This window comes from Postia placenta (assembly GCF_002117355.1).
Source record: "Postia placenta MAD-698-R-SB12 unplaced genomic scaffold POSPLAscaffold_13, whole genome shotgun sequence".
In the NCBI taxonomy this organism is placed as follows: Eukaryota; Fungi; Basidiomycota; class Agaricomycetes; order Polyporales; family Adustoporiaceae; genus Rhodonia; species Rhodonia placenta.
In genome coordinates, this window is record NW_020169844.1 from 156,443 (window position 1) to 183,751 (window position 27,309).

The 27,309-nt window shown below is 53.8% G+C and overlaps 7 protein-coding genes across 7 annotated transcripts; 3 read left to right on the top strand and 4 right to left on the bottom strand.

The window, feature by feature from the left end:
* Positions 1–620: 620 nt before the first annotated feature.
* Positions 621–5,132, top strand: POSPLADRAFT_1075716 (hypothetical protein; the record flags this gene model as incomplete). The annotated part of the gene is made up of 27 exons (XM_024482843.1): positions 621–688; positions 739–833; positions 899–1,025; positions 1,084–1,232; positions 1,284–1,396; positions 1,454–1,513; positions 1,569–1,730; positions 1,789–1,835; positions 1,904–1,934; positions 1,990–2,197; positions 2,257–2,437; positions 2,493–2,505; positions 2,568–2,646; positions 2,710–2,732; positions 2,791–2,912; positions 2,990–3,029; positions 3,097–3,292; positions 3,343–3,392; positions 3,457–3,780; positions 3,840–3,919; positions 3,978–4,129; positions 4,284–4,380; positions 4,436–4,463; positions 4,518–4,569; positions 4,629–4,701; positions 4,753–4,826; positions 4,887–5,132. The coding sequence occupies 27 exons, from the start codon at positions 621–623 to the stop codon at positions 4,973–4,975; spliced, it is 2,733 nt and encodes a 910-aa protein (XP_024335562.1). The 3' UTR covers positions 4,976–5,132.
* Positions 5,133–5,533: 401 nt separating this feature from the next.
* On the bottom strand, positions 5,534–8,667 carry POSPLADRAFT_1035880 (hypothetical protein; the record flags this gene model as incomplete). Its single annotated transcript, XM_024477110.1, has 17 exons — positions 5,534–5,586; positions 5,648–5,755; positions 5,810–5,918; positions 5,973–6,049; positions 6,105–6,240; positions 6,277–6,732; positions 6,856–6,992; positions 7,139–7,204; positions 7,272–7,298; positions 7,449–7,476; positions 7,555–7,573; positions 7,634–7,641; positions 7,704–7,810; positions 7,862–7,919; positions 7,981–8,015; positions 8,069–8,509; positions 8,664–8,667. The coding sequence occupies 17 exons, from the start codon at positions 8,665–8,667 to the stop codon at positions 5,534–5,536; spliced, it is 1,869 nt and encodes a 622-aa protein (XP_024335563.1).
* Positions 8,668–13,707: 5,040 nt separating this feature from the next.
* POSPLADRAFT_1184461 (hypothetical protein) lies at positions 13,708–16,173 on the bottom strand. The gene is made up of 4 exons (XM_024489082.1): positions 15,505–16,173; positions 15,303–15,448; positions 13,934–15,247; positions 13,708–13,861 (listed from the first exon to the last, which is right to left on the bottom strand). Exons 1-4 carry the CDS (start codon positions 16,124–16,126, stop codon positions 13,787–13,789), a joined length of 2,157 nt encoding a protein of 718 aa, XP_024335564.1. The 5' UTR covers positions 16,127–16,173; the 3' UTR covers positions 13,708–13,786.
* A 2,947-nt stretch (positions 16,174–19,120) lies between these two features.
* Positions 19,121–19,707, top strand: POSPLADRAFT_1151919 (hypothetical protein; the record flags this gene model as incomplete). Its single annotated transcript, XM_024486596.1, has 2 exons — positions 19,121–19,339; positions 19,408–19,707. 2 exons carry the CDS (start codon positions 19,121–19,123, stop codon positions 19,705–19,707), a joined length of 519 nt encoding a protein of 172 aa, XP_024335565.1.
* Positions 19,708–20,435: 728 nt separating this feature from the next.
* On the bottom strand, positions 20,436–21,111 carry POSPLADRAFT_1048969 (hypothetical protein; the record flags this gene model as incomplete). The annotated part of the gene is made up of 5 exons (XM_024479636.1): positions 20,436–20,488; positions 20,551–20,669; positions 20,753–20,843; positions 20,911–21,042; positions 21,096–21,111. 5 exons carry the CDS (start codon positions 21,109–21,111, stop codon positions 20,436–20,438), a joined length of 411 nt encoding a protein of 136 aa, XP_024335566.1.
* Positions 21,112–21,507: 396 nt separating this feature from the next.
* POSPLADRAFT_1035883 (hypothetical protein) lies at positions 21,508–24,651 on the top strand (the record flags this gene model as incomplete). The annotated part of the gene is made up of 3 exons (XM_024477111.1): positions 21,508–21,939; positions 21,989–24,527; positions 24,575–24,651. The coding sequence occupies 3 exons, from the start codon at positions 21,508–21,510 to the stop codon at positions 24,649–24,651; spliced, it is 3,048 nt and encodes a 1,015-aa protein (XP_024335567.1).
* A 718-nt stretch (positions 24,652–25,369) lies between these two features.
* On the bottom strand, positions 25,370–26,644 carry POSPLADRAFT_1048972 (hypothetical protein; the record flags this gene model as incomplete). The annotated part of the gene is made up of 2 exons (XM_024479637.1): positions 25,370–26,204; positions 26,256–26,644. 2 exons carry the CDS (start codon positions 26,642–26,644, stop codon positions 25,370–25,372), a joined length of 1,224 nt encoding a protein of 407 aa, XP_024335568.1.
* Between the last annotated feature and the right edge of the window lie 665 nt (positions 26,645–27,309).

Sequence of the window (27,309 nt, forward strand, 5' to 3'; positions counted from 1 at the left end):
CATGCTCGTTTTGTCTATGCCCGTCGCCTCATCCGAATTATTCTTTGTCTTTGTCTACCCCTTGTTTTGCTTTGTCGGTTTCTTGCTCCCGCACACGGTCGCTCTTCGCTCTTTGCCTTGTCCACGCCGCCTCTTGCTTTGTTCTTCGGCCAAAAAGACCCCGTCGGCTTGTGTTAATATCAACCCCTATTGTTTTCCTGTCCCTCCATCGCCCCCTTCCTGGTTCAGTCTTGGTCCTATATATTCTTGCCTTCGGTTCCCCAGGCGGTTGCGGCCAGCTCCATGCCCCGGCTATGGTACAGACACCCATGTACTATATCTTGCGCAGGGCGCCACGTCTCATCTTTTTATCTAATTATCATATTGCATGTGTTACAATACACGAAAGATGATGCAAGTACTAACAAACAATTCTGATGAGGATGCGAAGATCAACCCTAGAGGATGTCCGATATGCATGATTTGCGATGACGCCTGGAGACGCGTCGGCTGGATGCGTTCGCGGAGGCAAAAGCACGTGGACCGCGTGTTGCATGTGATTCTGCACGCCGTTACGCGCTTCCCTTCCCCAGACGGGAGCGGTATAACGGCTACCCCAACCTTTTCGGTCATCCACAACCATGTCGCAACTTTCGTTCGCGGGCCACACAGTTATCATCACTGGCGCAGGCGGTGGGCTGGGCAAGGCGTGAGCTATACGTCCCGAGCAGTGGGTGTGGGTATTCACCGTGTGCGCAGGTACTCGCTCTTCTACGCTTCGAGGGGCGCGAATGTGGTCGTAAACGACGTCAGTCAGGCAGCTTCGCAGAAAGTGGTCGATGAGATCACGAAGGGTGCGTAGCTGGTTTACGGCCATTGTATCGACGCACCCGCTTACTGCCTGAGCGGATCTTTGCAGCTGGCGGCAAGGCAGTAGCCAATACTTCGTCAGTAGCGGACGGCGCAGCGGTCATAAAGACCGCGCTTAACGCCTTTGGCGGAGTGACCATCCTAATTAACAATGCTGGCATACTTCGGGACAAGGGGTGCGTGAGGCATAGAACTCCGCACTGTTGACGTCGACACCAAGTTCCGTGGCTACAGGTTTAAGAACATGACAGACCAGGAATGGGACCAGGTCCAGCTCGTCCACCTGAAGGGTGCGTTCTCATGCACGAAAGCTGTATGGCCCATCTTCTGTAAGCAGGGATTCGGTCGCGTCGTCAACACGGCGAGCGCGGCAGGCTTGTATGGTGCGGCTATCCCAGCTATACTTTGTCTTCTCGATGTTGAGCCATGGACAGGCAACTTTGGCCAAGCGAACTATAGTGCTGCTAAGATGGGACTGGTCGCATTCACAAAGACCCTCGCTCTCGAGGGTGCCAGATTCGGAATCAAGGCCGTCGTTATTGCACCTGTACGTTTGAGATGCATACGCATGTTAAGGGACCCAACCGTGACATCCTGCGTTTAGATGGCGGCGTCCGCGATGACCGAAACGATCATGCCGCCTGAGATGCTCGCGAACCTGAAGGTACAACCATTGTTCTAGTACATGTGACTGTACTCAATGATTCGCAACACTCTAGCCTGAATTTGTTGCACCTTTCGTTGCTTCTGTGACGCACCCCGATGGGCCCGACGCATCAGGAAAGATTTTCGAGGTTGGTGCAGGGTATGTAGCCGAGGTGCGGTGGGAGCGCAGCAAAGGAGCCGCATTTAAGACAGACGCGTCCTTCACACCATCTGCTGTAAGTTTCACCCTTCGACACAGATCTTGGGAGACAATGTCACGAGTATCGTTGACAGGTGCAAGAAAAGTGGGAACAGATCACTGATTTTGAACATGCTGAGCAGTGGGTCCAGCCTCATATTGCATAGAGCGCCTCGGAAGGGCATTCCTGACTGTCCTTACCATCACTAGCCCTCAGGGGTTGCCAGACCTGGATATCCCGGTAAGATATTTGCCCACTGGTATGACGTCATGTCCTCATTCCTTCGGCATGAAAGGGAATATTTGCAGCAGGATCAAAACTGTCTACTAATGCCCAGGCCTCATCGGAGATTCGATTTGATGGGAAGACAGTGATTATTACCGGTGCAGGAGCGGGACTCGGTCGTGCCTACGCACTCGTCTTCGCGAAGCTAGGCGCCAATGTCGTTGTCAACGACGTGAATGAGAAGACGGCTAAGAGTGTGGTCGCAGAGATCGCTAAAGGTAAGTCTCATTTACGATGTCAGCCCAGTAGCAACTCGAATCTTAGCAATCTGGAATAGCGGGAGGCAAAGCTGTTGCCTCTATCGCGTCGGCTGAGGACGGGGAGGGGATCGTCAAGGCTGCCCTAGATGCCTTTGGCGGTGTTCACGTGCTCATTGCGAATGCTGGTGTCATACGTCCAAATGCATTTGCTGCCATGAGCGAGAGAGAATGGGACGAGGTGACGGCGGTGCATCTACGGTGAGCTTGCCTGATGCGACTAGGCACCTGCATTTATCATTATCTGATTGGGCAGAGCGACCTTCAAGGTGAGCAGAGTGACCTGGGCGCGTTCACGCCTCCGCTTACTCACAAGCCGTTGTTACTTCAGTGCGCAAAAGCAGTTTGGCCGATTTTCCAGAAGCAGAAGTTCGGGCGCATTGTAACAATGGGCTCCCAAGCCGGTATCTGTAAGCCATAACTTCCGTGCAGGGGGAGTAACCTTCGCTGAGATCACTTTTGCTTTTGCATAGACGGCCTGAGTGGTCTTGCTAATGTTAGTTTCCATGACTTACTATTTGTACAGCGTGCTCACGCTCTGCAATCTGTGACAGTACGCTACTGCCAAGGCTGCAGTATTGAGCCTCACGCGTACGCTGGCAATTGAGGGCAGGAAGTACAACATCCTAGCGAACACGGTAGCGCCCACCGCGGGGCCATTGATAGGTCTTGCTCAGTACGTCGGTTGGCCGCCTGCTGTTGCGAAGTGTGACCGCTCAATAAGACCGCTGACATCATTGTATCAATCAATAGATACAGGTTTAGCGCCAGTGACCATGTCGATGCGATCAAGGTTGGACCACACTAGTGTTGGGATCTCGACGATCATGCTGAATGGATTACCGTCCCTGCATCTGTAGGAAGAGTACATCGCGCCTCTCGTTGGCTTCCTGAGCAGCGAAGCGAACGAGGACACGACGGGCGGCCTCTTCCAGGTCGCTGCTGGATGGATCGCACAACTGCGGTGGCAACGTACAGGCGGGTATGGCTTCCCTGTCAACAAGCCGCTGACGCCAGAGGCGATCATTTCGAAGTGGAGCTTGATCACTGACTTCAGTATGTGTCCATATGTGTCCAAGTTTGATGATCGTTGACCGAAACATTAGACGATGGCCGCGCCACGAATCCCGGGAGCACTCAGGAGGCTTTCATGCAGGTGTGTAATCGTTTGCATCTCTCTGTACGTATATATATATATACAGTGACTAACATCCTTCAAGATCGCTGAGAACTTCGGCAACGAAGCCGACGACAGTGCTGGCGGCAGCGGCAGCAATAGCAGCGATGCAAGCAGCCCTTATGCAGACCCCGAAGACTCTAAACTTGTTGCAGAAGCCAAGACGAAAGTGGAGGAACCACTCGAGTATCACTACACGGACCGTGATGTGATTCTCTACAATCTTGGTATTGGAGCGACCGAGAAAGAGCTCCAATGGACATTTGAGGGAGATGACGAATTCGCGGCTATACCGACGTTCGGTGTCATTCCCCAATTCATAGCGAGTGGAGGGCTGTCTCTCGATTGGTTACCCAACTATAATCCCGTAAGTGCTTCGAGTTGGGGTATAATGTACAGCCGTTGAATGTGTTCCGCGCATCGCAGGCCAAGCTGCTGCATGGTGAGCAGTATCTTTCCATCAAAGGCCCTATACCGACTAGTGGGCACTTCGTCAATGAGGCCAGGTGGGTGCTCTTTCCTTTAGCGTCGTGCTTGGCTGAACTGGTTTCAATTGTATGATAGACTCATGGAAGTGCTCGACAAGGGGAAAGCTGCTGCCGTGACGTCAATCGTGGAAACGAAGGACAAGGCGACAGGCAAGGTGATCTTCGAGAACCAGTCCACTGTGTTCATCCGAGGGGCTGGAGGGTTCGGTGGCAAGCGTGTAGGCAAAGGTGCGTTCGTCCAACCGACTCGATTGGGGCAACTCGATTCGGGATGCATTGCCTTGGTACGGGCCAAGGCGCTCGGCGTCCGGCAATATTACTTTTGCGCCCGAGACGCTCTGGGAGCCCTTTCTAACTGCATTCGTAATTTGACGGACAATAGATCGCGGCGCAGCATCCGCAGCGAATACACCGCCTCAGCGCAAGCCGGACGCTGTTGTTGAGGAGAAAACGCTCCCAACCCAGGCCGCATTGTACCGGTCAGTGCTCCACTTACGTTCCCAGTGTGGAACCTCATGAAATGCGTGTGCCCAGCCTGAGTGGAGACTACAACCCACTGCATGTAAGTTTATCCTTCTCTCGCCGCACCGTTCATGGTGCTGAGCATGCCATGCAGATCCTGCCGGAGTTCGCTGCTATTGGTGGATTTGATAAGCCTATCTTGCATGGTGAGTCCGCCTGGCGCGCGATCGTCGGCAGAAGAACTGAGCAGTACTGCCTCCCGCAGGCCTGTGCTCTTTTGGTATATCCGGGAAACATGTGGTCAAGACATTCGGCGAGTTCAAGGATATCAAAGTCCGGTGAGTCAGCTTGGTGTTGACTTGTCGTAGTGTTTGATCAATGCGGTACAGATTTGTGGGCGTCGTCTATCCCGGCGAGACTCTGGTGACAGAGATGTGGAGAGAAGAGGACAAAGTGATTTTCAGTACGTTGATCTGGCGTGCCTATGGCAATGTCGAGCTAATGATGCGCCCGGATTGCTCAGCAACCAAGGTAAAGGAGCGAGGCACTGTGGTCCTTGCAGCTGCTGCAGCGACATTAGTAAATGCTGGCGCGCCGAAGGCTAAATTGTAGAACGGTGAGCACAAGCGCCACATTAGTTTTGATCTCACAGCGTGTAAGAGGATATCTTGTATATTACCTATTGTACGATCACACGGTGACTGTCCTACTATCCTGCATTTTATTTTGGTATCACACAAGTTTGAACCATTATATTGTCAGATATATGAATGAGTGGACATTATAATACAACGGGGTATGGCGCGACATTCAGCGGTCATGACATTCAAGTAATACAATGGAGGATATTCAACACCAGCGTAACTTACGATTGCGACAAGCCGTAGGTCTATGGAAGTCGGCGGCTGATGTCCACTAACCAACCATATCATGAACGGGATCCAAACGCTAGGGTGAATAGCGTGGATGAATGCGAGACAGATGCAGAAGCCGATAACTTGATAGGGAGCGACGTTATAGCGAGAACGTGTAGCCAGGGAAGATAGATGGGAGAGGACGGAGACCGTATTGAGCGAGGGCCAGCAGACACACATAACCTACCACATGGGGAGATATTGGGGACAGAAAGGGATCCTAAGTACCGGTCTTCAATGCAAAACGGACGAATAATTATGACGAGCAGATCAACTCTTGTCCAGCAATCTGCTGTGAGATGCTGATGCCTGTGGTCACAAGTGCGGATCAGAGATAGGATGAGTGTGCATAAGATAAAAAAACACGAACCAGGATAATACCAGAATGTTACCGCGATGATAACGTAGAGGCACATCAAGATCATGCCTTCTAGCCAGTTACTCTTCCCGTCTTGCACTGTGTAGTTGACGACCAGTACTATCATCATTCTTATGAGCAGCAGCCTTTGTGATGCAATATGCGGACACATACCTGCTAGGAACAATACGATACTCTCAAACGGATCGAACAAGAGCGTCAATGGCTTCCCAAGAATCCATGCGAGCACGGTGATGAATGGAATGACAAACAACGCGATTTGCTAACAAAGTTATCAGCCGAAGCTCGGAACGATCTTTGAGCCCAAGATACGCACAATACTCGATCCTACTGCAACTCCGATGCTCAGGTTAAGCTTGTCCTTGACAGAAACCGTGACAGCAGTAACGTGCTCTGAATGATGAAATTTTTCAGTTCGCATCTTCAAGACCTTTGAGTAAAGACATACCTGCAGCATTGCCAACAATAGGGAGCAAAATGAGGCCGACAAACTCCTTACTGATGGTCCCTGAGTTCGTTAACCCGTCAATGGAGTCTACCAGCCACTCTGCTGTAACGGCAACAAGCTGCACAAAGTCAGCTCTCTAGCAGGACGTGTTAAATAATTTGAGTATACGCACAACTGTGACCGTCACAAGAAGCGCGACTGTCAAGGGGACGGACAACTGCGGCTGCTCCGGCTGCTCCTCTTCGTGCTGAGCTTCGGCGTCAACGTCGGTATGTGTCGAGCTTGATGACGCAGCGACATCATTGCTTGGGCTTGAAGAACGTCCGAGTTCGTTGCCCTCATCGTCGACCAAGGTACTGTTGTGTACTTGTCCGTTCTCCAACTTTCGCCGGGTCTCTCCCAGAGGCGTGAGGGGCTCCGCACTGTTGTTGCTGTCGTCGGCGCCGTGGCGGCGCCAGTGCGCGGCGAGCCAACCCTGACGAGCTTGCTTTGTCTTCGGGGTGGGTGAGTGCGGGTACTTCGTCGACTTGAACACGTCTGGACTCTCGTCCTCGTAAAGATCCTTGTGGGAGAACAGTTGGAAGACTAGATATGATCCGTAAACTGTGAGACAGCACGTGTCAGAAACCTGCAGGCGGGCGACAGCGTCAAGCATGCTTACTGAACAACAGGATCACAGCAGCCTGGGAGTAGGGGAAAACGGGGCGTCAGCCTCGTTGTGATGAGACACATAACGCGAGTAGATACTCACCCCGCGACTGAAACTCAGGATCTCTCGGCCCTCAATAGGATCAGGGATCTCCGCACCAGCGACCTCGTGGAAGGCCGCCGGTAGCAGGACCGCAATTACCGATACGGTGAGCAGCGACGCATTGAGCTGTGTCGCGCCTGGTGATGCGTCGGAACGATGTGCCGAGTAGTATCAATGCCCATAGAACACGCAGGTGATACAGGCGGTGATGCAGGGACGGGAAGCAGAAGATATTAGGGTTATGTCAGCAGGGTAGAAGCCAACATAGCCATGAGAGACGCACTCATGCCGAAACCCTGCTCGGAGAACTTCACACCACCCGCGAAGAAGCACATCCCGAGTACCAGAACTAATGTAGTTGGCAGCACGGTTCTAATCAGGCACTGGTCTTGATCAAAGGATGAAGAACCACTCACGAAGATTGCTCAGAATGGAGCCAACCACTGCAAATATGAGTCAGTAAAGAGCCATTAGACGCTACGAGGACGTGGGCGCTCAACGAGCACCCCGCGAAACAAGAACGAGATTCGCGATTGGATATCTGGGCGGCACAACCGCAATCTGACAGACTAAGTTTGACAAGAGTGACGTACGGGATGATTGGACCACTTGCAGCTGACACTGGATAAGTGCGATGATCTAGACGGCGTCCGATATAAGCGACTGGTTATCCGCTGCCAAGACAAGTACGCTACTCACCGCTACAATCAACTCAACACTGGAAGGAGGCAGGCGTCAGTATGAAACACATAGCAGGAGAAGAGCGATGCACACGTACGCGTTTCCCTGTGGGCGGAAATGCATCAGAAAATGGGACACGCTGTGGGCAAGCAGCGCAATCGACTCACCAGGGTAGCATTGAGAAGGCCTGCAAGCGTCTGCCCGACCCGCATAGAGAGCTCGTCCGTCGCGAAAGCAAGGAGCTTCGCAAGTGGAATGATAGCCAGGAATGAGACTGAACCAGGAGTCAAGTAGATATCGTGAAAATGAGGGTTGTGTCACTCACAAATGAATATCAGAGTATCATTCGAGTTAGTGTGCGGGAGCGCGAAATTCATTGCCCACTACATGCGGCGATTAACCTCGTGTTTCTAGCTTTTGGATATCCAAGATCGGAATACGTACGGAAATAGGAATGCAGACAAGCAAGACGTTGATCCCTGTGGCACCACAGTCAGTAACACATCGTCAAGTGTAGACAGACAGCACATACATGACATGAGGATGATGGCTTTGACGCCACGCCAGAACGGCGGCGGCGTGTTTGTCGGCTTCTCAGGCATGAGGTGTTGTGATAACCTGCGACCGATCTCCTGCGTGGTCCCGCGGATGGAGCGAATCGAGATAGGGGAGGTGACGCGTGCAGCAGGCAGCGTAGATGATCGCTTGGAGGAGCGGTATTGGGACGGATATCGCGATTGTGGATTCCCCAAGGAATTCGGCCGGTGACGAGCACGTGTAGGGTTCTCTGACGTCTCTGTCGGGTGCTGCTGCTGCTGGTCAGACTCAGCCACGTCGAAAGTCGTGCGGCGCGTGATGCCAGCGACTGAGGGTCCTGGAGAGAGAGGGGACGGATATGTCGCGTCAGATACGGATGTGCCTGCTACCGCCGTCTGGGTCTCAGCGGAGTGTAGGTTATGGTCAATTGGAAGAGCTGCAGGTGGTATTTATATGAGCGTCGCGATCGTCAGGTACTTGTGGCGCAATGAGATGGATGTGGCGAAATGTCGGTGGCGGAGAGATAAGGACGACTCGACTTGGTGATGTGATGTGATTGTGGTGATGGGGAGGGGAAGCGGTCTACTCACACATCGCGGGAACGGTCAGAATTTATGAGAGGAGATCACACAGCCTGCGTAGAAGCAGTCAGTGGCGGCGCTTATTTACAAAGGTATATCCCATTCAAGGGCCAAAGCGCAACTTACCAAGCTGGTGCACGAGGGCAAGGACTGACGGTCGAGCTGTGGTCTAGCTGTGGGCCAGCTGCGACTGGCTGTGCGGGACTTTCTTGAGGCTATGCGGAGGGAGAGTTCGGCCAATTTAAAGCGTTCTATTGGGCAGGTCCGGGAATGCAGACCCAGGTGCTCCTTTTAAGAAGGCAATAACGGAATGCACTCTTCTCCGAGCACAACGAGGCTGTATGCGTGCAGCCCAATTCAGCTACTAGTGTGGTCACGCAACGGTACCGAGACGGAGAGAAGGCTGGTATCGAGTACGAGGGAAAAGAGCGACAGCGTGTTAGTAAGAGGATATAATATACGGGGCATGCCAATAGTCTGTGCCGCGAATGCCAAGCGGTCAACGTTGCTGGCAGCCCCAAGAATGCGGCTCGTTGCACAGCCTTGCCGCCAAGGATGCCAGCCCCGCCCCATTCGCGGAGTTAATTTCGGCCTTCCCTTTCCGGTCGCTTCACGGGTTTATCCGCACACCACCCCCTCCTGTCTGTTAATTTAGTAGCAGACCAAGATCGGTAGCTGCGACGACATCGTACTTGTGTTCGACCGCTCGACCGTCTCATATTCTCTGTCACCGTCTCCCTTGCTGCTCACGAACACAAATTCACGGGATGCACTGCATATCGTAGTCATGATAACCTTGTAATTGTTTGTTTCCCAAGTGGTGAGTGCCTTTCTTCTGCCTCTTTCGCCACAGCCTCGCTTCATCCCGACTGCATTGTTCTATTCTGTCCTGTCGTTAATCTTGATTCTTCTGCCTAAACACTGCATGTGCGATGTAGTATTTCGACAATCTCTTTTGTCGTGCACAGCTTCGGCCTCACCATATGCCGTTCGCCGATCGTAGCGCGCGAACCTGGTCAAAGCTCTCGCCGTGCTGGGCCCGCGCACAGCACTCTATAAGACTTTGTATGACCCTTCCGCCGTTGTTTCGCACGCTTGCGCCATTACGCGGGTCGTGGCTGCGTTCCACCACATGGATTGCAAGCTAACAAGCTTGTGCTATTACACTGACTTCTGTATAGTATAAGTTGCTCCAGCTTGGTTTGCGCTAGAGGAATACCATGGTTGTCCGCCGTATTGTGCTTCCGTACTTAATCGGTCACGATCTCGATCAGACGTGATTGCTTACTGGTCATTTGGTACGTTGTCGGATAGCGACTGCGTTTACTTTGATTATGTGTGTCACTCCTGTATCATATGTTCCTAATTTTCATCCGCTATCGAGATCTCACGGCGGTAGCTGCGGAACGCTGTGCGTGCGCTACTTCTCGCAGTCGTTTGAATTTGCGGGCCACAAGCCTCGCGGGGGTTCATAACGCTCTTCGGGGGAGATCGTGGCTAATACTAAAGTAATGCTGGGCCGCGCCGATATCGCATAACCGTCCTACAGCCGTCGGCCGCGAACAATCTGCCATGCGCATCAGAGAATCAACGGCAACTGATACATACACTGGGAGACATCTTGGGCAATGAGATGAGATATCTTGCGTTCGTCCTCACCTATCACTGCCGACTCACTGCCGTCCCGCGCCCCGAAATTTGGCCAATACCTTTCCCCTACATGCCTTGTGCGTGGTCTGTGAATTATCACTGTCGGTCTCAACCTGCGCGAGGCCGAGTAACGCCCAGTCGGAAGCCCATGGCCAGATGCGAATATCCTGGATTCTGGAACATGACACGTACAGCCCCTTCGGCTACTTTCAGGACCGCCCCTGATATGTCTGATCTCTTGGACTAGAGTATCCAAAATGGTTATGCACTGCTCACTCGTCTTGCTCTACCAGGTGCCACGCAACAAGGGAACACCTGCTCTACTTCAGTGGCATCCGTGACATCTGGGAGAATCTGACGCCGTTCGCCGCGCCATGCACAAAGCCGGCGTCGTTTTCGACGATCTATCCCAGTGGCTATGGGCTAATGCTGCATACAATTGACATCCGTCAAGAGGTTCATCCGTATCCAATCTCGGTCGGTGCTGGTCTCCCTTCTACCTACAACTACTGCAGCAGCTGCACAAATGACCAAGACCACGTTGATACGATGATCCAAGATACGCGCTGTGCTCTGCACCCGGATCTACTATGACGAACTTGCGCTGCCACATTGCATCCATGTGGTTCGCGTGCATCTCCAGGTGTCTTCGCACATCATGACCAATCTAGTCGTCCACGAACTGCGTACAATGCGTCTCGATTCCCATAGTATGCTCCGTAGCCTCTCACCTCTCGCGCAGACATGACACGACATGGGGCAGTAGCTCTGGCGACGTCAGGCAGCCGTGGCGGGTGACTGACCTCAAGGCGCTACACCTGTGTATGACACTGCGCATACGGACCTGCGATAGGCCGTCCCATGTAAGTCGAGACGGCGTCTCGACAAGCCACGGCGTTTTCAATTAGTGCGGGACATGATGTGCGAGCGTTGGCTGGGGCTCAGAAGAGGGCTCACCGCCTGTACACACGCTCACTGCACTCGCCGGTCCCTTGCCTGCGCTGCGTATGGGTCAAGACAGCAATGTCGCGTAGAGCGCACCCGCCAAGCGAATAGCGTCATACACAGCATTTAGGCCGACCTCGGCACGCCCGCCGGGCTCCGAGTTCAGGTCAAGGCGATTGCTTAGTACGGAACTTGCTATGGCCCTCGGAATTTCCTGGGGCTGCGCGCCAGCGTCTCGAGGCCGGCCCCTTAATATACAGCAAATGTATCAGGATATAGCGCTTCCCGTAGTCGTGGAACCGTGCTGCACAGTGCACAGCTAGTACCGTGGCACCGTTTATCCACACAAGGACATGAACACGACGTCAGGTCAGGAAACACTGTACCTGGAATGGGATCAAGTGATTATCAGAATCTGACTCGTACAAGTAGAGTGTGGAAAGTCATACGATGCATTTTGTATTGTCGCTACCAATCTTGCTCGGGTCCCCGCAAGCTATGGTGGGACCCAGGTACAGTCCGTGGCCAGCATGAGAAGCAAGACATCTCCGATTGCAGACAACGACGGTTGTTGTGTGGCTGGATCGAAGCTGCAGGTTGAGGCATTGTGCTGCGGTCTTTTCCAACCATGCAACCATGGAGGGCGAAGGACTACTTTACCTATCATTTAAATTAAGTTATAAATCACCCCATGAAACCGAAACCCACATTTACGGCGCATAAAGGACAATGCGCCAGTCACGTCCATGGAATATTGGTGCGGAGGAAGGAAACGGCAATGTAAGGGCATTTTGTCTAGACCGCATTTAGAAGACCAATTGCCATTACTCTGACCAATGGACCCGGTCATACGTGGGTGCTGAACTGTGCTAACGGCAAAAATGCCGCCCTATACTATAGCAAGTCATGCGGACTTGTCGAGAGTACATGACTCAATTGCAAGTAAACTCTAGTCGTGTTGACCTACCAAAAGGAATTTTCAGTAAAACCGAAACTAAAGGAGTGCGGCATACACCGTTATCAGCGGTGATGATCTCAAGACTCATACACACACTACACAAGAAGACCGCGCGAAGCCTTGGCTGTGCATCTTGAAGTTTAGAAGTATCTGCGGGAGACGCATGACTGCGAAGATCACGGTGATGCCCCTTCTGGTGCCTCTGCATCCGATATTGTTCTGCGGCTGTGGCATAGTAGATAAGCTTGATGATGCCATACCTGTATGCCTGTACAGTGCTTCCGGGAATTGCACAGGTGAGCTTTGAGAGCTTGTGTTCGGATCGGCAATCTTGAGGTCAAGCATATTCCGTGTGAAAATCTTGACTATGTGGGCATACACTCAAGTCGCGGGCGCTACTGGGCGGTGTATTCGGGGAGATTACATACACGTATGTCTATACTTACAAGAGCAACATAATCAGATGAGATAGCGAAAAGCATATTATGACAGAGTAGAACAACCAGTGGTGAATTCGGCGAAACAACAGTAGGATCAAGTAGTTAGACAGTAATCGCACTGCCATCTGCCGGTGAAAAGCATTCATATCAGGACAGCTGTGTGAGGCGAGCGTGAATAAGTGCGTGGACGACTTACTCAATGAGTGAGTGGCGGTGCCAGTGGGTTTACCTATTGCCAGATCGTGGAAATGAGTGGCGACGGTTCAACTTGGAGATACAATGTAGAGGCTAGCAAAGCAAATAAAGTATCGGCACTCTCAGCGTCGAAGGCTATGATGTATAGCTGAAAGACAGATCCGCCTAGGATCTTTTCGAAGGGACATTGCCGAGCGTACAGGTCCTGCCACACTATTGTGAGTGAAGTTTACTGTTTGAAGTTGAATGCCTGCCAAATTGGGTAATAGTCTGATCGCTTCGCCGGCCCCCGGGGTCGGCTTGTGAGCAATAGCGGTACTTAAATTGCAAACAAACCTGAGCACTCACCGAGGCTCACCTTCAGATTCTGTGGAGGGGGGCGCCCGATTCTGTAGGCGTGGCAAGCAGGTGATTGAAGGTGACCTGAAGCCGAGGGTGAGGGTGGTGCTAAGCCCTTAAAGACATTGTATGACTTGGTGTATCCTTCAACAAGTGCTTAGCAACGTGCGTACATCATATTTACATGCTTTATGACCTCCAATCATATCTCATAGTCGTCAGACGTACTGGCCTAGCAGTCCAACGAAGCTTCTCACTGATCTGTACACAACGAGCGTTCGAATCACCTCGCTGCCTGCCGGCTGGACGTTCCCATCCAGGCCTTCTCGACCCCTGCTCCATTACAACTCGCCTTGCACTCGCGGTTTCTGTGACATTGCTCTCAATGGCCTTCGGCGGCTGCCGCACTGCCAAATATTCCTGCTAAGGTTATCAACTTTCTCAGACGTTCCTATGGGAGTTTGCCCATATCATCAACTGTGCTTCCGACACTGGCCATAAAGGCCGGTGGTCAAACTGCAGAAAGTGACAGTCGCGGAACATTTGTATTGCGTAATATTACATAGTACATGGTTTTACACACAGTGACTGATTGCAGAGCATTGTCATCCTTGATACGCGAAGGACACCGCGCCGTAGAGCCCTGACTCCCTACCCAAGAGACCCTGGCCGTTGAGGATCTGTCACGATGGATTAAGATTTTACATTCTGAACCGGGTGCACGCAGCAGCGTTAAGGTCGGAGACACTCACCTCCATTTTTCTTGCGTGCCAGCCAATGCCGCTGCTAACGTTCCCATTAGCGTCGGCGAGGCACTCCAGTGCCGTTCGCCAGGGGTGGTCGCTTGGCAGATCCCGCCTGAGTGTATGTCCCACACTGTCCCCGGCCTCGCTGATCCACCCACTTGCAGCGTCTACGTACCACCCGCGCCCGCCCTTGCTCTTGATCACACGCCACGCGCCTGCGCCAGGACCCACGCTCGCCAGCAGCGGCATCGCCAGCTCCACAACGCGCAATTGGGTCGCTGCCTTCTGTGTCGCGCCGCTGAGCGAGAATGGCGGTGTGCACAGCGGCCAGACTAGCCGCGAGTGCAGATTGATGGCCGCCTGGCGGAGAGGCACACCACGAGGGCCAGATCCGAGTGCGGACGAAGTCGAAACGAGGGTGAGCACCTCCACTTGCGGCGCCTTTGTCTTCAGGAACTCGGCGACCGCGCCGAGGTCGAGATCGGGTATGTGCGAGAACCCCAGCGAGCGCAGGCGCGGCTGCAGCGTGAACACGTCCTGGAGCATCGCGTCCGTGAGCGGCGCGCTCGAGATGTCGAGGAACACGAGCCGGCCCTTAGTGAAACAGGGTGCGTGCGCAAGCACGTCTTGAAGCTCTTCCTCGCTCAACGGCGATGGGTACGTCCAGTCGCCATACAGGCTCAACTGCTCGATATCCCTCGTAGCCGGCGCGTGGACAAGAAAAGAGCGGATGCTGTCACCTGTCAGCCAGTTGCACCGCTCGAGCGCGAGCGAACGCAGGCGGACGGTGGGTGAAGTCCCGAGGGCATCGAGGAGGTCCGGCGAGGCGCGTGTGCAAGAGAGATCAAGGTGCGTCAGCGACGGAAACGCGAGCACGAACGGAGTTAAAGTTTGCGGCAGTACAGACTTGACGCCGCGCAACCCGAGCCTCTGGACACCCGGGAACATGAGCGGTTCGCGCACCGCATTGCAGGTCCTTGGGCGCGTGTGATAGTCATCGCCCTCCTCGTCACTGCTGCCGGAATCTGTGTCGGTGAGGTCGAACACATGGTCTTGCACGAATTGCGTGAGCGCGTTCACGAAAACGCCGCTGACACAGCCCGTCAAGTCGATGGCTTCGAGTTCTCTGCATTCTCGCCGCCGCTCGCGGTCTTCCTCCTCCGTATCGTTCGGATCGAAGATCACGAGGTCGCGACCACGCGAGGGGCGCCCACGGCCACGAGATGCAGAGCCACGCAGGAGCAGCTCTCTGAGTACCGGGCACGTCAGGGCACTATCCATATACTCGGTGGCACCGAAGGCCACCAGACTGGGCATTTCCTAGAAAAAGGGGAATTGGCAAGGGGCATCGTCTAATGGGGCGGTAGTGACACACCTTCAGGACAGACTCAAGCCTGCTCCCTGTCACAAAACGGTTGTTGACGCCTTCCTCTACAGAGCGGCGCATGCCTATGGTTCGGAAATGATTAAAATCTAGTTGATGTACGAGATGTCCGATATGCGGGACTTCGAGGTGTGGCACTGCATAAAGAAAATGTGAGTTGTTGAATTCAGAGCCTCTAAACGCGGATACAAACCGTAAAATCCTGGATTGTCGTGCTCCATGACGTTCCTAACAGCATCGCTGATGGAACGCATAAGCTTCCATCGGGCGGGACTCTTGCTCTTTTGCCTGAGACGGCGAGGACTCGGGTCACGACTAGCCGCGGGAGTGAGGAGTTCAGGGGGGATAGAACCGTCTGGCCCACTCAGTTTCTCGATGACCTTCTCGTGCAGGTGAAGGGCCGCGGCCTGGTCAATGATCCCACCGAACAACTCGTGGGTCGCCAGAACGGCATTCTCCGCCTTCTGAATGGTTTGGTCGATGAGGACCGCAGTCTGATCTTGGTCGACGCTTTCCTGATCACCACCGGCTATTTCTTCCACGAGGGCGAGCCAGCTGCGAGGGAGGCGAACCTCTACCTTGCGCCACAGCCATGGACGTGCGGCCTCATACCAAGTGCGATTGACAAGGCAAAGACTGGCCAGGGTCCGGTGAGAGATTGCATCTGGCCAGCGGGACGGGGGATAGGATGCTGGAAGTACAACAGGCGCGTTACCCTCAGGGTGTAGGATTGGATCGAGAGATGTAAGTGTGGGATCATTTCCGGCGGCGTAGACGTACGCGCAGATGAGCGCGAGCAGCTCCGGAGGGTGCATATGGATAAACCCCGACGTCGGCCCGACCACAGTTACAGCAGGATGCGGTAAGCGGGGGAGTATAAACAGGTCTGAAAAGCATGAAGGCCTGGGGCTATTATATAGGGCGGGCGGTCACTAGAAGAATCAGGCCAAAGCGTCGAGAGTGAATTGGCAAGCGTTAGACTCATCGGCGTGATCTTGCACGCATGATTCGGCTGAGATCCGGATCGCCCTCCTTTAGACTGCCGCCTGAACGTCCTTGTTGAGTACCCTCGCTGAGCCTGGCAGAGTTGCGAGATCTGTGAAGAGATAGGCGAGACCACGAAGCGCATCTACAACATCCGCGGCCCAGGTTCTTCAAACGTGCCACCCAGAAGACCCTGCGCACTTCCCAGCGGCTGCAGCCTAACGCAGACGTCTGACGGATACAAGTCCGAAATCGGCCAACATGAATAAATAGTGGAGTCACGCACGGACGACATCGGGCGACTTGGCCGGCTCAAGTCTTTTGGGCCCCTGACGCACAGCTGACGGGTTTCATGAGCCTCGGCCAAGCAATACTGTATTATGACCCCTACCAGGTGTTACACGCCATGTGCATCTCTGTGGGCTTCATGCGAAAATTGTTCATTGGCATGCGCCGTTCGTGACAGACCGTTTGTAGGAAGTCTGTGTCAGCGGGTCGAATTCAAGGAGAAGGATCTATTTAGGAGACCGGGGTCCTTCCCTACTCAATTCCCACGTGAACAGGCTATTCATTCGGTCTAACACAACCATCAAGGCGGATATTAAAGTCAAGTATGTTCAACCAGAGCATCAAATTACAAAGCACACTGCAGAAACGAATGCGCATTACGCATCCTTTGATACGAAGGAGTTTTCCTAGGCGACGAACGTTGCAGCAGGCTACACACGCTCCTTGCAGGAAAAAAACCCTCCCCTTTGGCTCGACGGCTGGCCCGATGGCCTCGCTTGCCGACGGAACGACTCTAGTAATTTCCCCTTGCACCATAGTGGTGCAGGATGGTGAGCAATATTTGAACCCACGCACGAATGCCATGTGTATGCGCGCCATCGGATACGTCATGAGACGACCCAGACAACCGGTGATATTCTCACATAATATATTTTCTTTGCGGGGCGATCGACCCTATTGTAAGCTTCTCCGCAGTGTAGGTTCCCGTCTGTCGAGCCCAGCCGCCGCATCAGTTCAAAAGGCTAATTTCTACCGTTGCAGAAGCTCACATGTGGATCGTGATTGGTTTTGTCAAGCTAAACGCCTTTCTGGGGCGTAAATCGTTCCCCATGTCGGGCAAACGTGACGACGACGCACGTTGCATCGTCCCGCACCTGACTTCGGGCCTGGACGAGGACACAGCACCTGACCGTAACGAACACCCCATGCGCCTATGTTCGCGGGACACAGCCAGGCTGAATGCGGGGATATGACGGTGCGCACCCTTTTCATTCCTACTCATGTAACATACTTGAGCGAGGTGATGTGATGTATGGCGCAAGAAAGACTTCGCACGCTGTAGAACATCAGATAATCCGTGCCATGTACCATTATGTGTCTTATTGGCGATGTATTTCCACCGCCGTGGATACATTATTTTCCATTACTTCCTGGACGCTCTCGACGACTGCTGAGGTATCGGTTATGACTCACATTTTCTGGCTTGCCAATAAGGTGGTATGCGAGCTCCGGACGTCCCGAGAAGTGGCGCTTAATTCGCAAGCATCCCTACTACGCCACAAAGCCGACCGACATCGGAGGCATGCGGTGTGCAAAGTCAGTGGGTCACTTTGAGCAGCGACCACCGTGGCTGTTAACGCCGTGGCGTTAGTAGGCTCCTCGTTCTCAATCGTCGGCAGTGCCCTCCTTCTTCGGGCAGTAGGCGAACATTGGTGATCGCCGGCTGCTGTCAAACCGCAGCAGTCACTCAGGAGAAATTTTCTGAGTACCTTCTCCCTTATGCCAGCACTCCCGAGTTGGCACGTTCGGGCGACTGGCCAGTCGCCAAACATGCATACAATACGACTAGCATTCAGCCGCACGTTCAATGGCCGGCAACGATGCTAGCTGCTTCTCGAGTGTATCGGAAATGCTGGCGTAAGCCAGACACCCGCGGGCTGCTATGCTAAATAGGAGATACTTGCATACCTCTGGACGGATCTACTAGGGGTGAAAGAGGTAGCGGTTGGTGCATACAGTCGTGACGCATAAGGACTGGCATTCCCAGACTACGGAGCGGTCGCGACACGTCTCCCTTGTATGCCTGGGTTGCAGATCCGTCCTATGCAGGTATAGCCTGCGAGAAGTCGAAACTGGGGTTCTCGGGCGATATACTCGAAACGCTCGCCGTTCTTCATGGATGACGGACGGCTATCTCACATACCGGAAGCTTCCCTTGTATTTTCTCAGCCTTGTGCTCAGCAGACAATTTCAAGTGCTGGGGGTACCCGTGGTATTCGCGAAAGGCAAGGACTTTCGCCATTGGATTCCGCGTCTGTGTCCAATGTCGAATTCATATCAGAAGTTTCCTCTCCTGAATCTCTGCTTCTATCATGCTCATCGCCCACTTGGCGGGTGCGACTTCATTTCGTAAGAGAACATGCGGCCCATCCGATTCCTGTATAGCGAGCTACTCCGCGTCGATCTGTCATTTTTACTCACATGAGATTTCTAGGCTATAGAACCACCATCATGCGAGATCGTACCATCCATTCAGCCGTGCTTCGGACGTAGCAGCTGAGTGACAGTTTCGAATCCAGCTCGCTGGTGAATTCCACCGCTCTGTCTTCGCAAAGGGATGGATAATCTGAGAATGAGAGATGAGATGAGAGTTCCAGACGAGACGAATAGTCCGACATGAAACTAATTCGGATACATTGATGCCTCCCTGAGATCTGTGTGAGTGTGAGTGCAGCCGTATCGCTGAGCCGTGACGGGTGCTCGTTAGTACCAAGGTGTGCGGGTAAACACTAACACCAAGGCGTTGGAAAAAACAGATGTGCCGGATTGAGGAAAGGAGAGAGATGCAGGACGGTGCCGCTGCACCAGAGGCGAAATTTGCGCAGTCCGTACGCCCAGGACAATGTACGACTTGTAGCATCGGCGGCTCTGGAAAAGGGGACATCACCCGAGCAGCGCAAGGAGTGCCGTCGTCGCTCCATTACATCCCCAAAGCCGGCGTTGGTGGCAGTAAGAAGGCACGAGGGAAGAATGTTGTGAGAATTTGAAAAGTGAATGATCTGTATGTTCTCCCCAACCCAATTTCTGCCCAAGATATTTTCAGGTGTATCTCCCACAATATGCCTCGGGCCCGAAACTAACCCATCCGAGTAACTCGACTCAGTCTTCCCCTAGACCCAATATCATCACTATACATAAGTCTAATCCCCGTCAGGCTGGGATTGAGGAGCTCGAGGGTGTCATTTCCGTAAGCGACCACGCATGTGAAGAGGATGTTAAGGCAGCAGGAATTCGGTCGACGAGCATGTTTGTCCACGGGCGTAGCGATGCCCGTAAGGGACAATCGCGTGAGGCACGTACAACGCAAACAATTGAAGACGTACCACGCCACCTCCAGCTATAGTATCACACCCGAGCTTGCGAACTCGTTCCTGCCTGAATATTCCAAAACAGGGGACGTATTATTCCAGATCGTGGAATGGAGGCATACTTCCACCAGCATCAGTATGTACTCGAATGGTGTTTTTAACGAGGTATTAGTGTCATTTAACCTGGAATCGAATTCGATAGGCGAAGGCACTCGGAACAGACGCGGTCACGTGGTGGTCGCGTTCTACAACGCGCGTCCTGGTAGTTTGAATGAACGCGTGCTTAGAGCGCTGGATTCCCTGCGTGCGAGACAGCAAAACTTATTAATATATCGAAAGTCCATTCAGTCTCTAGTGATTCACAGCGACATCATATGCTGCGAATATGATGACGGCAGGCCAACAATGGGGTTCGACCGACACTATTGTAGGACTTACGGGCTTCACAAGGTAGATAGACTCGGACTAACGTGGTGGTGCACGGCTGATAGGGAGCGCTGCGAGTATCTCCGTCGGAGTGGCTATATGCGCCGATACCATCCGAGTACGCATCATGTATGTTCACAAGCAGACTTGAACGTCGTGAATCTGCCTTACCTATAACACAGCCCGCCTGGAGCTTCTATGTTTTCCAGAGGTCATCGGGGGTGTCATACAATGCAGAAAACCAGGAATAGATGCGCAGGGTCAGGACAGCCAATGAGATATGAATATTCCTCGTACGTGAACAGTAGACCAAAGCTCGAAGCGTTGTTGTCAAAACTCACGACCGCACATAATAGTCATACTGTGAGATCATCCAGACCATAGATACGGCTGAGTTCGCGAAGCAGTCAGCCAGACACATTCTGCGGCCAAATCGCGGAAGAAGTACGCACTAGACACTATCACAGGGCTGATGGCCGCGCCCTTGAGGCTGGCAGTGCGGAAGATGAGAACCTCGGAACCGAAGTGAACAAAAGCAAATAGGTAGCTGAGCAGTGCGAGATCATATATCCTAGTAGAAGATCAACGGTGAGTGGGACACGGAAACGGAAAAGAAAATAGACCTGAAACAAGCCGGAATCAGATTATACGTACACTTTGTTGTCTATGTTATATGCTGCGTAGAGCCGTATGGCAGCAGATGTTAGCGTCCATATAGCGAACGTGCGCGCTTGTAAAGCGGTGACTAGAATGTGCGGGTCAGAATACTGTATGACGGTGTCTTCGCAACGCGGAATGGAAGACGTGCTTACCAGTCTGCGGGGCGATGCTGTATACCCTGCGCGTGAATTTCAGGGTCATAAAGTTCTGAACCGTATTGAACACAGCCATGACGGCGACCACTAGTTGCCATTTTGGAAGCCACCCAGCCGCCTGTGGAATAACTGTATCAGATGGTCAGTGACTGAGGCAACTTCATTGAGAAAGTTCAGCATACTATCAGCAAGAGCCATGGGTGTTAGAAGATAGGAAGAGCCTATGTAATCGTGCATCTTGCGTGAAACGAATAGGGCCGTGCGAATGATGGCCCCTGGCTGTTCCTAAGCATGAGCCGAAAATAATGTTAATCTTGACTGAAGTCAAGCAGCGTAGCCGTAGCGAACTAGTTCAGTATATGAAGAGAACTTTGGACGAACGAAAAGCAGGCCTTGGACATCCTGATTCGCGCAGAATGAATATTCTTAGCAGATAGACACTCTTTTTGGTCGTTGAATTTGACACAATTTAAATATGATTAGGCGCTTGACGCTTGACTTAACGGCAAATGGGGTCGAGAATTCATATCACCGCGCCCTGAGGTCGTCGCCGCCGTGGTTCAGGTCCTCGCATGCACCTCAACCCCCATCTCCATGGCCTCGACGACCCCAGTCATCCCCGTTGCTCACATCCATAGGTCTCCCTCCGTCCGCTCGAACTCTAGCGCCAGTACTGTAAGCGTGAGCAGCACGTCGCTCAGACGGCGGTCGCGGACGAGAACCAGGACGTCTACTGTGACCGGGAGAGGAAAGAGCTCGGGGCCGTCCGGCAGTGAACATGGTCGCGGTGTGGATGACAGTGCCATCGTAGTCTCTCCAGCGGGCGGGGACAAGTCCCGCCCGCCGCTTCCCGCTTTTCTCCAGCAGAAGCCAGAGAGCGACGCGTCTGGAAACCGCTCCTTGCCAGAGCGCGCGACGGGTAGACCAAGGACGGCAGGCGCTGTTAGACGTCCTGGCGTTATCCAGAAGGTGGGCAGTGAGGAAGGGCTGAGGCAGACACGGTCGGAAGGCGGAACCTTCAAGGGGGTGAGCTTTCCCCCTTCCAACTACTCTATCGCTTACTGACATTTGCTAGGAGATGAGGCAGCGTGCCCTCAGTTTGCCCCGTCGTGCCTTCAAGGTGAATGCCTCGTCGGACACGTCTTCTCAACCGAGTCCGAGCACGCCTGCCGACGTCGTCCACGAAAACACCCTCGCGCGGATTGTAGATGGCGACTGCCCAAATTTCAGGGACTCGATGATATCAACTACTTCCTCTTCCTTGTATCCTGCGTCGACCATCACAGAGACACGCACCGAGTCGTCTTTTCCCTACACGTTAGACTCTGCATCCGAGCGGCATGCGGGCCAACGCTCGCCAGAGATTGTGTCGTCGGAGAACCTCGATTTTGACGCAGATGACGTCTCGTATCGACTGCGTCTGCTGGTGAACAACAGCTACTTCCTCCCACCGGCTCATGCAAAACCATCCCCGCTGTCGCTGGCTCCTCCAGATGCCAGTATGTCCAAGAAGCCTGCAAACAAGGGGTCCAACTCCACCTTCCTAGACTTCTTTCGCATAGGATGGTCTAAGTCCAAACCGACAACGCCGATTACATCTCCCCCTGCTATCGACTATGCGCACGGGCCGATTCTTCGCACAACGTCAGACTCGACAACCGCATCGGGCTTTATTCAACGTCCACATGCTCGCTCATTGCCCCAAACCCCTCTTCACACAGTGCCTCCACCAAATGTGACCAGCAGAGTCGTGGTGGTGCGAGAGAGGATGGACGACTTGGCGGCTGCTGCGCAGGAGGCCGAGAAGGATTTGCGTCGCGCGACTGCGCGAAATACGAGGAGTCGATCGTCATCAAAGGGTAGATATTCCGAGGTCGACATCGTCGATCCAACCGATGCGGTCGACCTACCACCGCCACCACCGGGGAGCTACCCGTTCGCAACGCAGGCATCTGCCGCGTACGGTCTTGGTGTCCTTGAATCGGTGGGCGCGGCGGTGCTGGCAGAGCAGCTACCTCCTGGAAGCCCGGGCATCTGGTCATCGACCACCGAGAACAGTTCATGGCGTCAAGCGCTGCTACGCGAGGCTGTCAGTCACTCGCTGAGTGGTTCTGCCGATATCTCCCTTGCCACGACGTCAACAGATCGCTCTGCACTTCCGTCGCCCACTTCACCTATGCCTCTTTCAGTCAGTACTTCTGGTCCCTCGGGGCCATCAGACGACCCTGAGTCCCCGCAGATGTACACGCTTGGGCAGCCGATCTTGAAGGACTTGACGATCGTTACCGACATGGCAGAGGAGCCTCCTACTCCTACTCAAGCGCAAGTGCCGCTCACGGGTAACAGCGTATCTTCTGTTTCCAGCAAGTCAACAGTCGAAGCCCGCCGCTCAGGATGGCCAATGCCGAGTAGCCCGCCGCGCGCTGAGAGTCCTACGCATTCGCATGCGCTGGCCCCGGCTCCCCGCAAACGGCTCGTTAACCCTCTATACTCCGTCTCGCAGCCAGATTTATCCGATCCTAGCGAGCGGGAGCAGCCAGATGCACCGAGAACAGCGCGACCTTCTCTTCAGGCACTAAGAAAGGTGATGTCTTCACCAGTGCTATCTGACGTGCCGGATGCGGGCGCGGCGAGCAAGCGACATGTATTGTCGCTGAGCCCGCCGCCGACAGCGATCTCGCCACGGCTGTCAGCGGAGTCGCCAGGTTTGATGCAGGACCTGCGCGCGACTACGTCGTTCTCATCATATCGTAGTTTGATGAGCCAGTCTCAGTCGCACCATTTGCGCGACACTGTCGTCCAGGATGATGATGATGATGATGACGACGACGACATGTCCTACGTGACGCCCGCAGACACGGATGTGGACTCGCCAGATCAACCGCGCCCGTCGGTGACACTGTCTTTGCTTCCCGACGCCCGGCCGTCGCTGTCAATATCTGACTATTCGAATCCCTCACCTACGGCGTCTGCGTTCCATGATGCGATCTTTGGCAGCAGCTATCGGCCACCGTCTGTGATGTCTAGACGCAGCTTTATGGCAGATCCGTCGCGCAGCACGCTGGACTTGTCTGCCCCGCCCTCGGCGACGCCCGTGCCGCCACGAGTATTAACCCTGTCGCCGCCTCCCCGGATGTCTTCCTCCGCAAGTCCTACTGCACTTCCTCCACCTCCTCGGGTGCCCGGGACAAGACCTGTCTACCGCCCATCGCTATCCTCACGCGCGTCCACAGATCCTGGTCGTCCTTCGTTCGCGGCCACTATTTACTCCGTGCAGGAAGATCCTATAGACGACGCGGAGGTCCCGCCATTACCATCGCGGCTGGCTGATCGCCGTGGCAAGTCGTCCTCACGCCTGTCGCTACGCATACCTACCGACTTCATGGGTCCCTCTATTCACTCAGCTCCCGCGCCCGCGTCTCCGACCGAGTTCTTTGATCGCATTGAGTCAACGATGGACGAGCTAGACGACTTGGAAGATAGCGACTCGGATGAAGATGAGACGAGTGTACCTCCTGCACCCTCCTTGCACCATGCTCCTGCGCGAGCTGATAGCATCGACACCCTCGGTGGCAGCCCACGACCGTCGTTTATGCGCATGGGTAACCATTCGAGTCCGTCACTTGCGCCATCCTCGTCATCCTCGCGCGACGGCCCACAGCACATCGACATATCTCAGCGGAAACCCGTTTCGAACGTGCCCGTGAAGCCCCGCCGCGGAACTTACTTCTCGTCTAGGAAGAAAGGACTGACGAATACCGATATCCCGCTACTCCCCTTCACGGGATTGGCTAACACCCACGGACAGGCGTCGGAAAGCGGTCCCTCGGGGTCAGGTCCCCGGTCGCAGTCTTCTGCGAGGCGAAGACCCGCGACGGCCGGCGAGGCGGACGCGAAGTCGAAGCGGTCCCAGCGGGAAAGTTTGCAAAAATTCGACGGGATGCTGTTGCGACATTTGGAGGCAGAGCGGAGCAGGATCAAGCAGATTACTAGCAACGTGTCCACGGGGTCGAGAAGTTGATCTATTCACTATCTATCGCAGGTTTTCCTTCACTTATTATCGTCATCCTGCTATTCTGTTCTCAGTCGCCTTGCATTGCATTCTGTACTGACATCTTGTCCCATGAGCAATTACATACATCCAGCTAGTCCTTCATACCACATATCCTTGCTTGCACATTACATTTCTGTATATACCATATCTTTGCAACCGCCTTGAACCACACTCATTTAGCTGCTGTATATACCCGCACTAATCTGCTTTACACTATGATAACGGTATATGCATTCAAGTATCCATGTTTTACATGGGTAAATCCGCAGGTTCCCAGTGCATATAGCATGAAAGCTCAGGTATTGATACAATGATGCGGGAACGGTCGAGTACGGCAGATAGCAAGTAGGATATGTGAAAGCACTGACCATCTATCAAAGCAACTAAACAAATACAACACATCTATGAACCTCCCTGGCTCTTCCTCCACGATGAGAAGGAGAGGAAGCCCACCACCAACAAGGCAGTTCCCGCACCTACCAGCCCTGGAATATACAGGTACCAAGTCCGGTCGTCATCCACGTCTGGGGTTTCACGACAGTTCTCCATGAAGGAGCTCGACAGATCACCCGACGTCTTCTTGCGCCGCCTGCGCGGCTGATTTGCAGGCGGGTCCTTGGTGACCTCGATCGTCGGCATCTTGAAGTGGGTCTGCTGCTGCTCCTTGCGGCACGGCTCTGCACCAGATCTGGAGCCCTTTGCGTCCCCGCTCTCCGCACCCGAACTGGGCTCGGACTCGCTGTCCCGCAGACTGAGTGGGTTTTCGATCGCAGGATTCAGCATCCGCGCGCGCTCGAGGTACTGCCACGCGCAGTCCTGGTTGCGCTTCCACTCCTCAGAGCTGTGAGCGTGGCTGCCCAGGTTCGACCCATATCCGTGGCCGGTGTTGCCGCTCACAACCACAGGGGAGCGCAGGGACGACAGACCTGTATAGGCGGAGGACAAGAGCGCGGTCGCCCTGCCCTCGTGGTGAAGCATTCCCGCACAGCGGTAGAGCTGCGCAAGGTCCACGTCGTGTCCAATGCGGCTCAGGTAATACTGTGTTGTACCATGTGATGGGTCCCCCAGCCATGTCGAAGCAGTTGGTGTCGGTGTTGAAGGCTCATCCTTTGCGCCCTCGGCTTCTGAGGGCACAGTAGATGTGAGGTAGTCGGATGGTAGTGATGTATGCAATGGTAGATAATGCGTAACGAGACGTATGGTCGCGGACGGCACAGAAGCCTGGTGCCATGCGCGTCTGTGTGACGTTCGGCTTCATCGGAGAACATGGGGTAGACTGAAGACTTACACGAAGTACTCGAATGCATCAGTATAGGCTTCCCGTATATCACAGAGGTCCAGCCCTATGAGCACCAGACTTGTCGGGTCCATATTGTAGTCTGCCTCGATAATCGCGGACGATGCCCATGGGTAGATGGGCTCCTCGAAGCCGTCTCCAGGACGTGAGAGAGCCACAGGCACTGGACCAACAATGAGCGATGGCCAGATGATTGATTCCGTCTTCTCGAGGTGTATTGTAACCAGCCGCCCAGAGCCCCCGTGCACAGAGTCGACCGACGAGTGGGATGAGGTCATGCTGTAAGGTGGAGGCTCATTCGGGGGTGAAGATGGATACGAAGAGATGGTGTTCTGCGTGTGTCGTTGCGAGGGCATCGTGTAGCCATAGTGATCGTCCATGGTTGAGGAGATTGGGGATGAGAGCGCAGGGGACGACAGCACCGGGTCGTCTGCATCGGAGATGAGGCCATTATCCAAGGAGGCTGCAAAACTGCTGGAGAAATCGGGGTCTGATACAAATGCAAAGGATGAATGAGTGGAGACTGTAGACGTTGTAGACGTCGTGCGCTCGTGAGCAGAAAATCCGTGACGGGATGCGCGAGGCTCGAGTTGCCATAGAGAGTTTGCGGTGTCTACTGTGCCGTACAGTCGTCCCTAAGCATTGCGAGAGCACTAAGGCTGTGGCCTGTCGTGTATTCAGCATAAAAACCCACCTTCACGCTCGGGGCTTTCCCTCGTACTCCGGCTATGAGGTGATTCTTCTCAATAGTGATCTATGCTGCAAGCTCGTCAACGTCTCAGGATCCGGAGAGTGGCTGACGCACAGAGACATCTTCCTCAACAATGTCATTTGGTACCAGAAATAAGACAGTCGCCTAGGGGATGTCAGACCGGACGGTGAGGCAAGGAAGCATGCACCATCGACTGACTTGGTCATGAGACTATTCGCATCAAGAGGGTCAATGAAATTGAAAATCCATTCCTCAACTGAGGCTAATGCTCACCTGGTGCCAGGAGTAGGGCTGGTAGTGATGTGAGGAGCTGTCCATCGTAAGGGAGGTCGT

Coding starts and splice junctions, on each gene's coding strand:
- POSPLADRAFT_1184461 (XM_024489082.1), bottom strand. CDS start 16,126: ATGCACCCTCCGGAGCTGCTCGCGCTCATCTGCGCGTACGTCTACGCC. Junction 15,449..15,504: donor CGACAATCCAGGATTTTACG/GTTTGTATCCGC, acceptor TTCTTTATGCAG/TGCCACACCTCGAAGTCCCG. Junction 13,862..13,933: donor GGCACGCAAGAAAAATGGAG/GTGAGTGTCTCC, acceptor CCATCGTGACAG/ATCCTCAACGGCCAGGGTCT.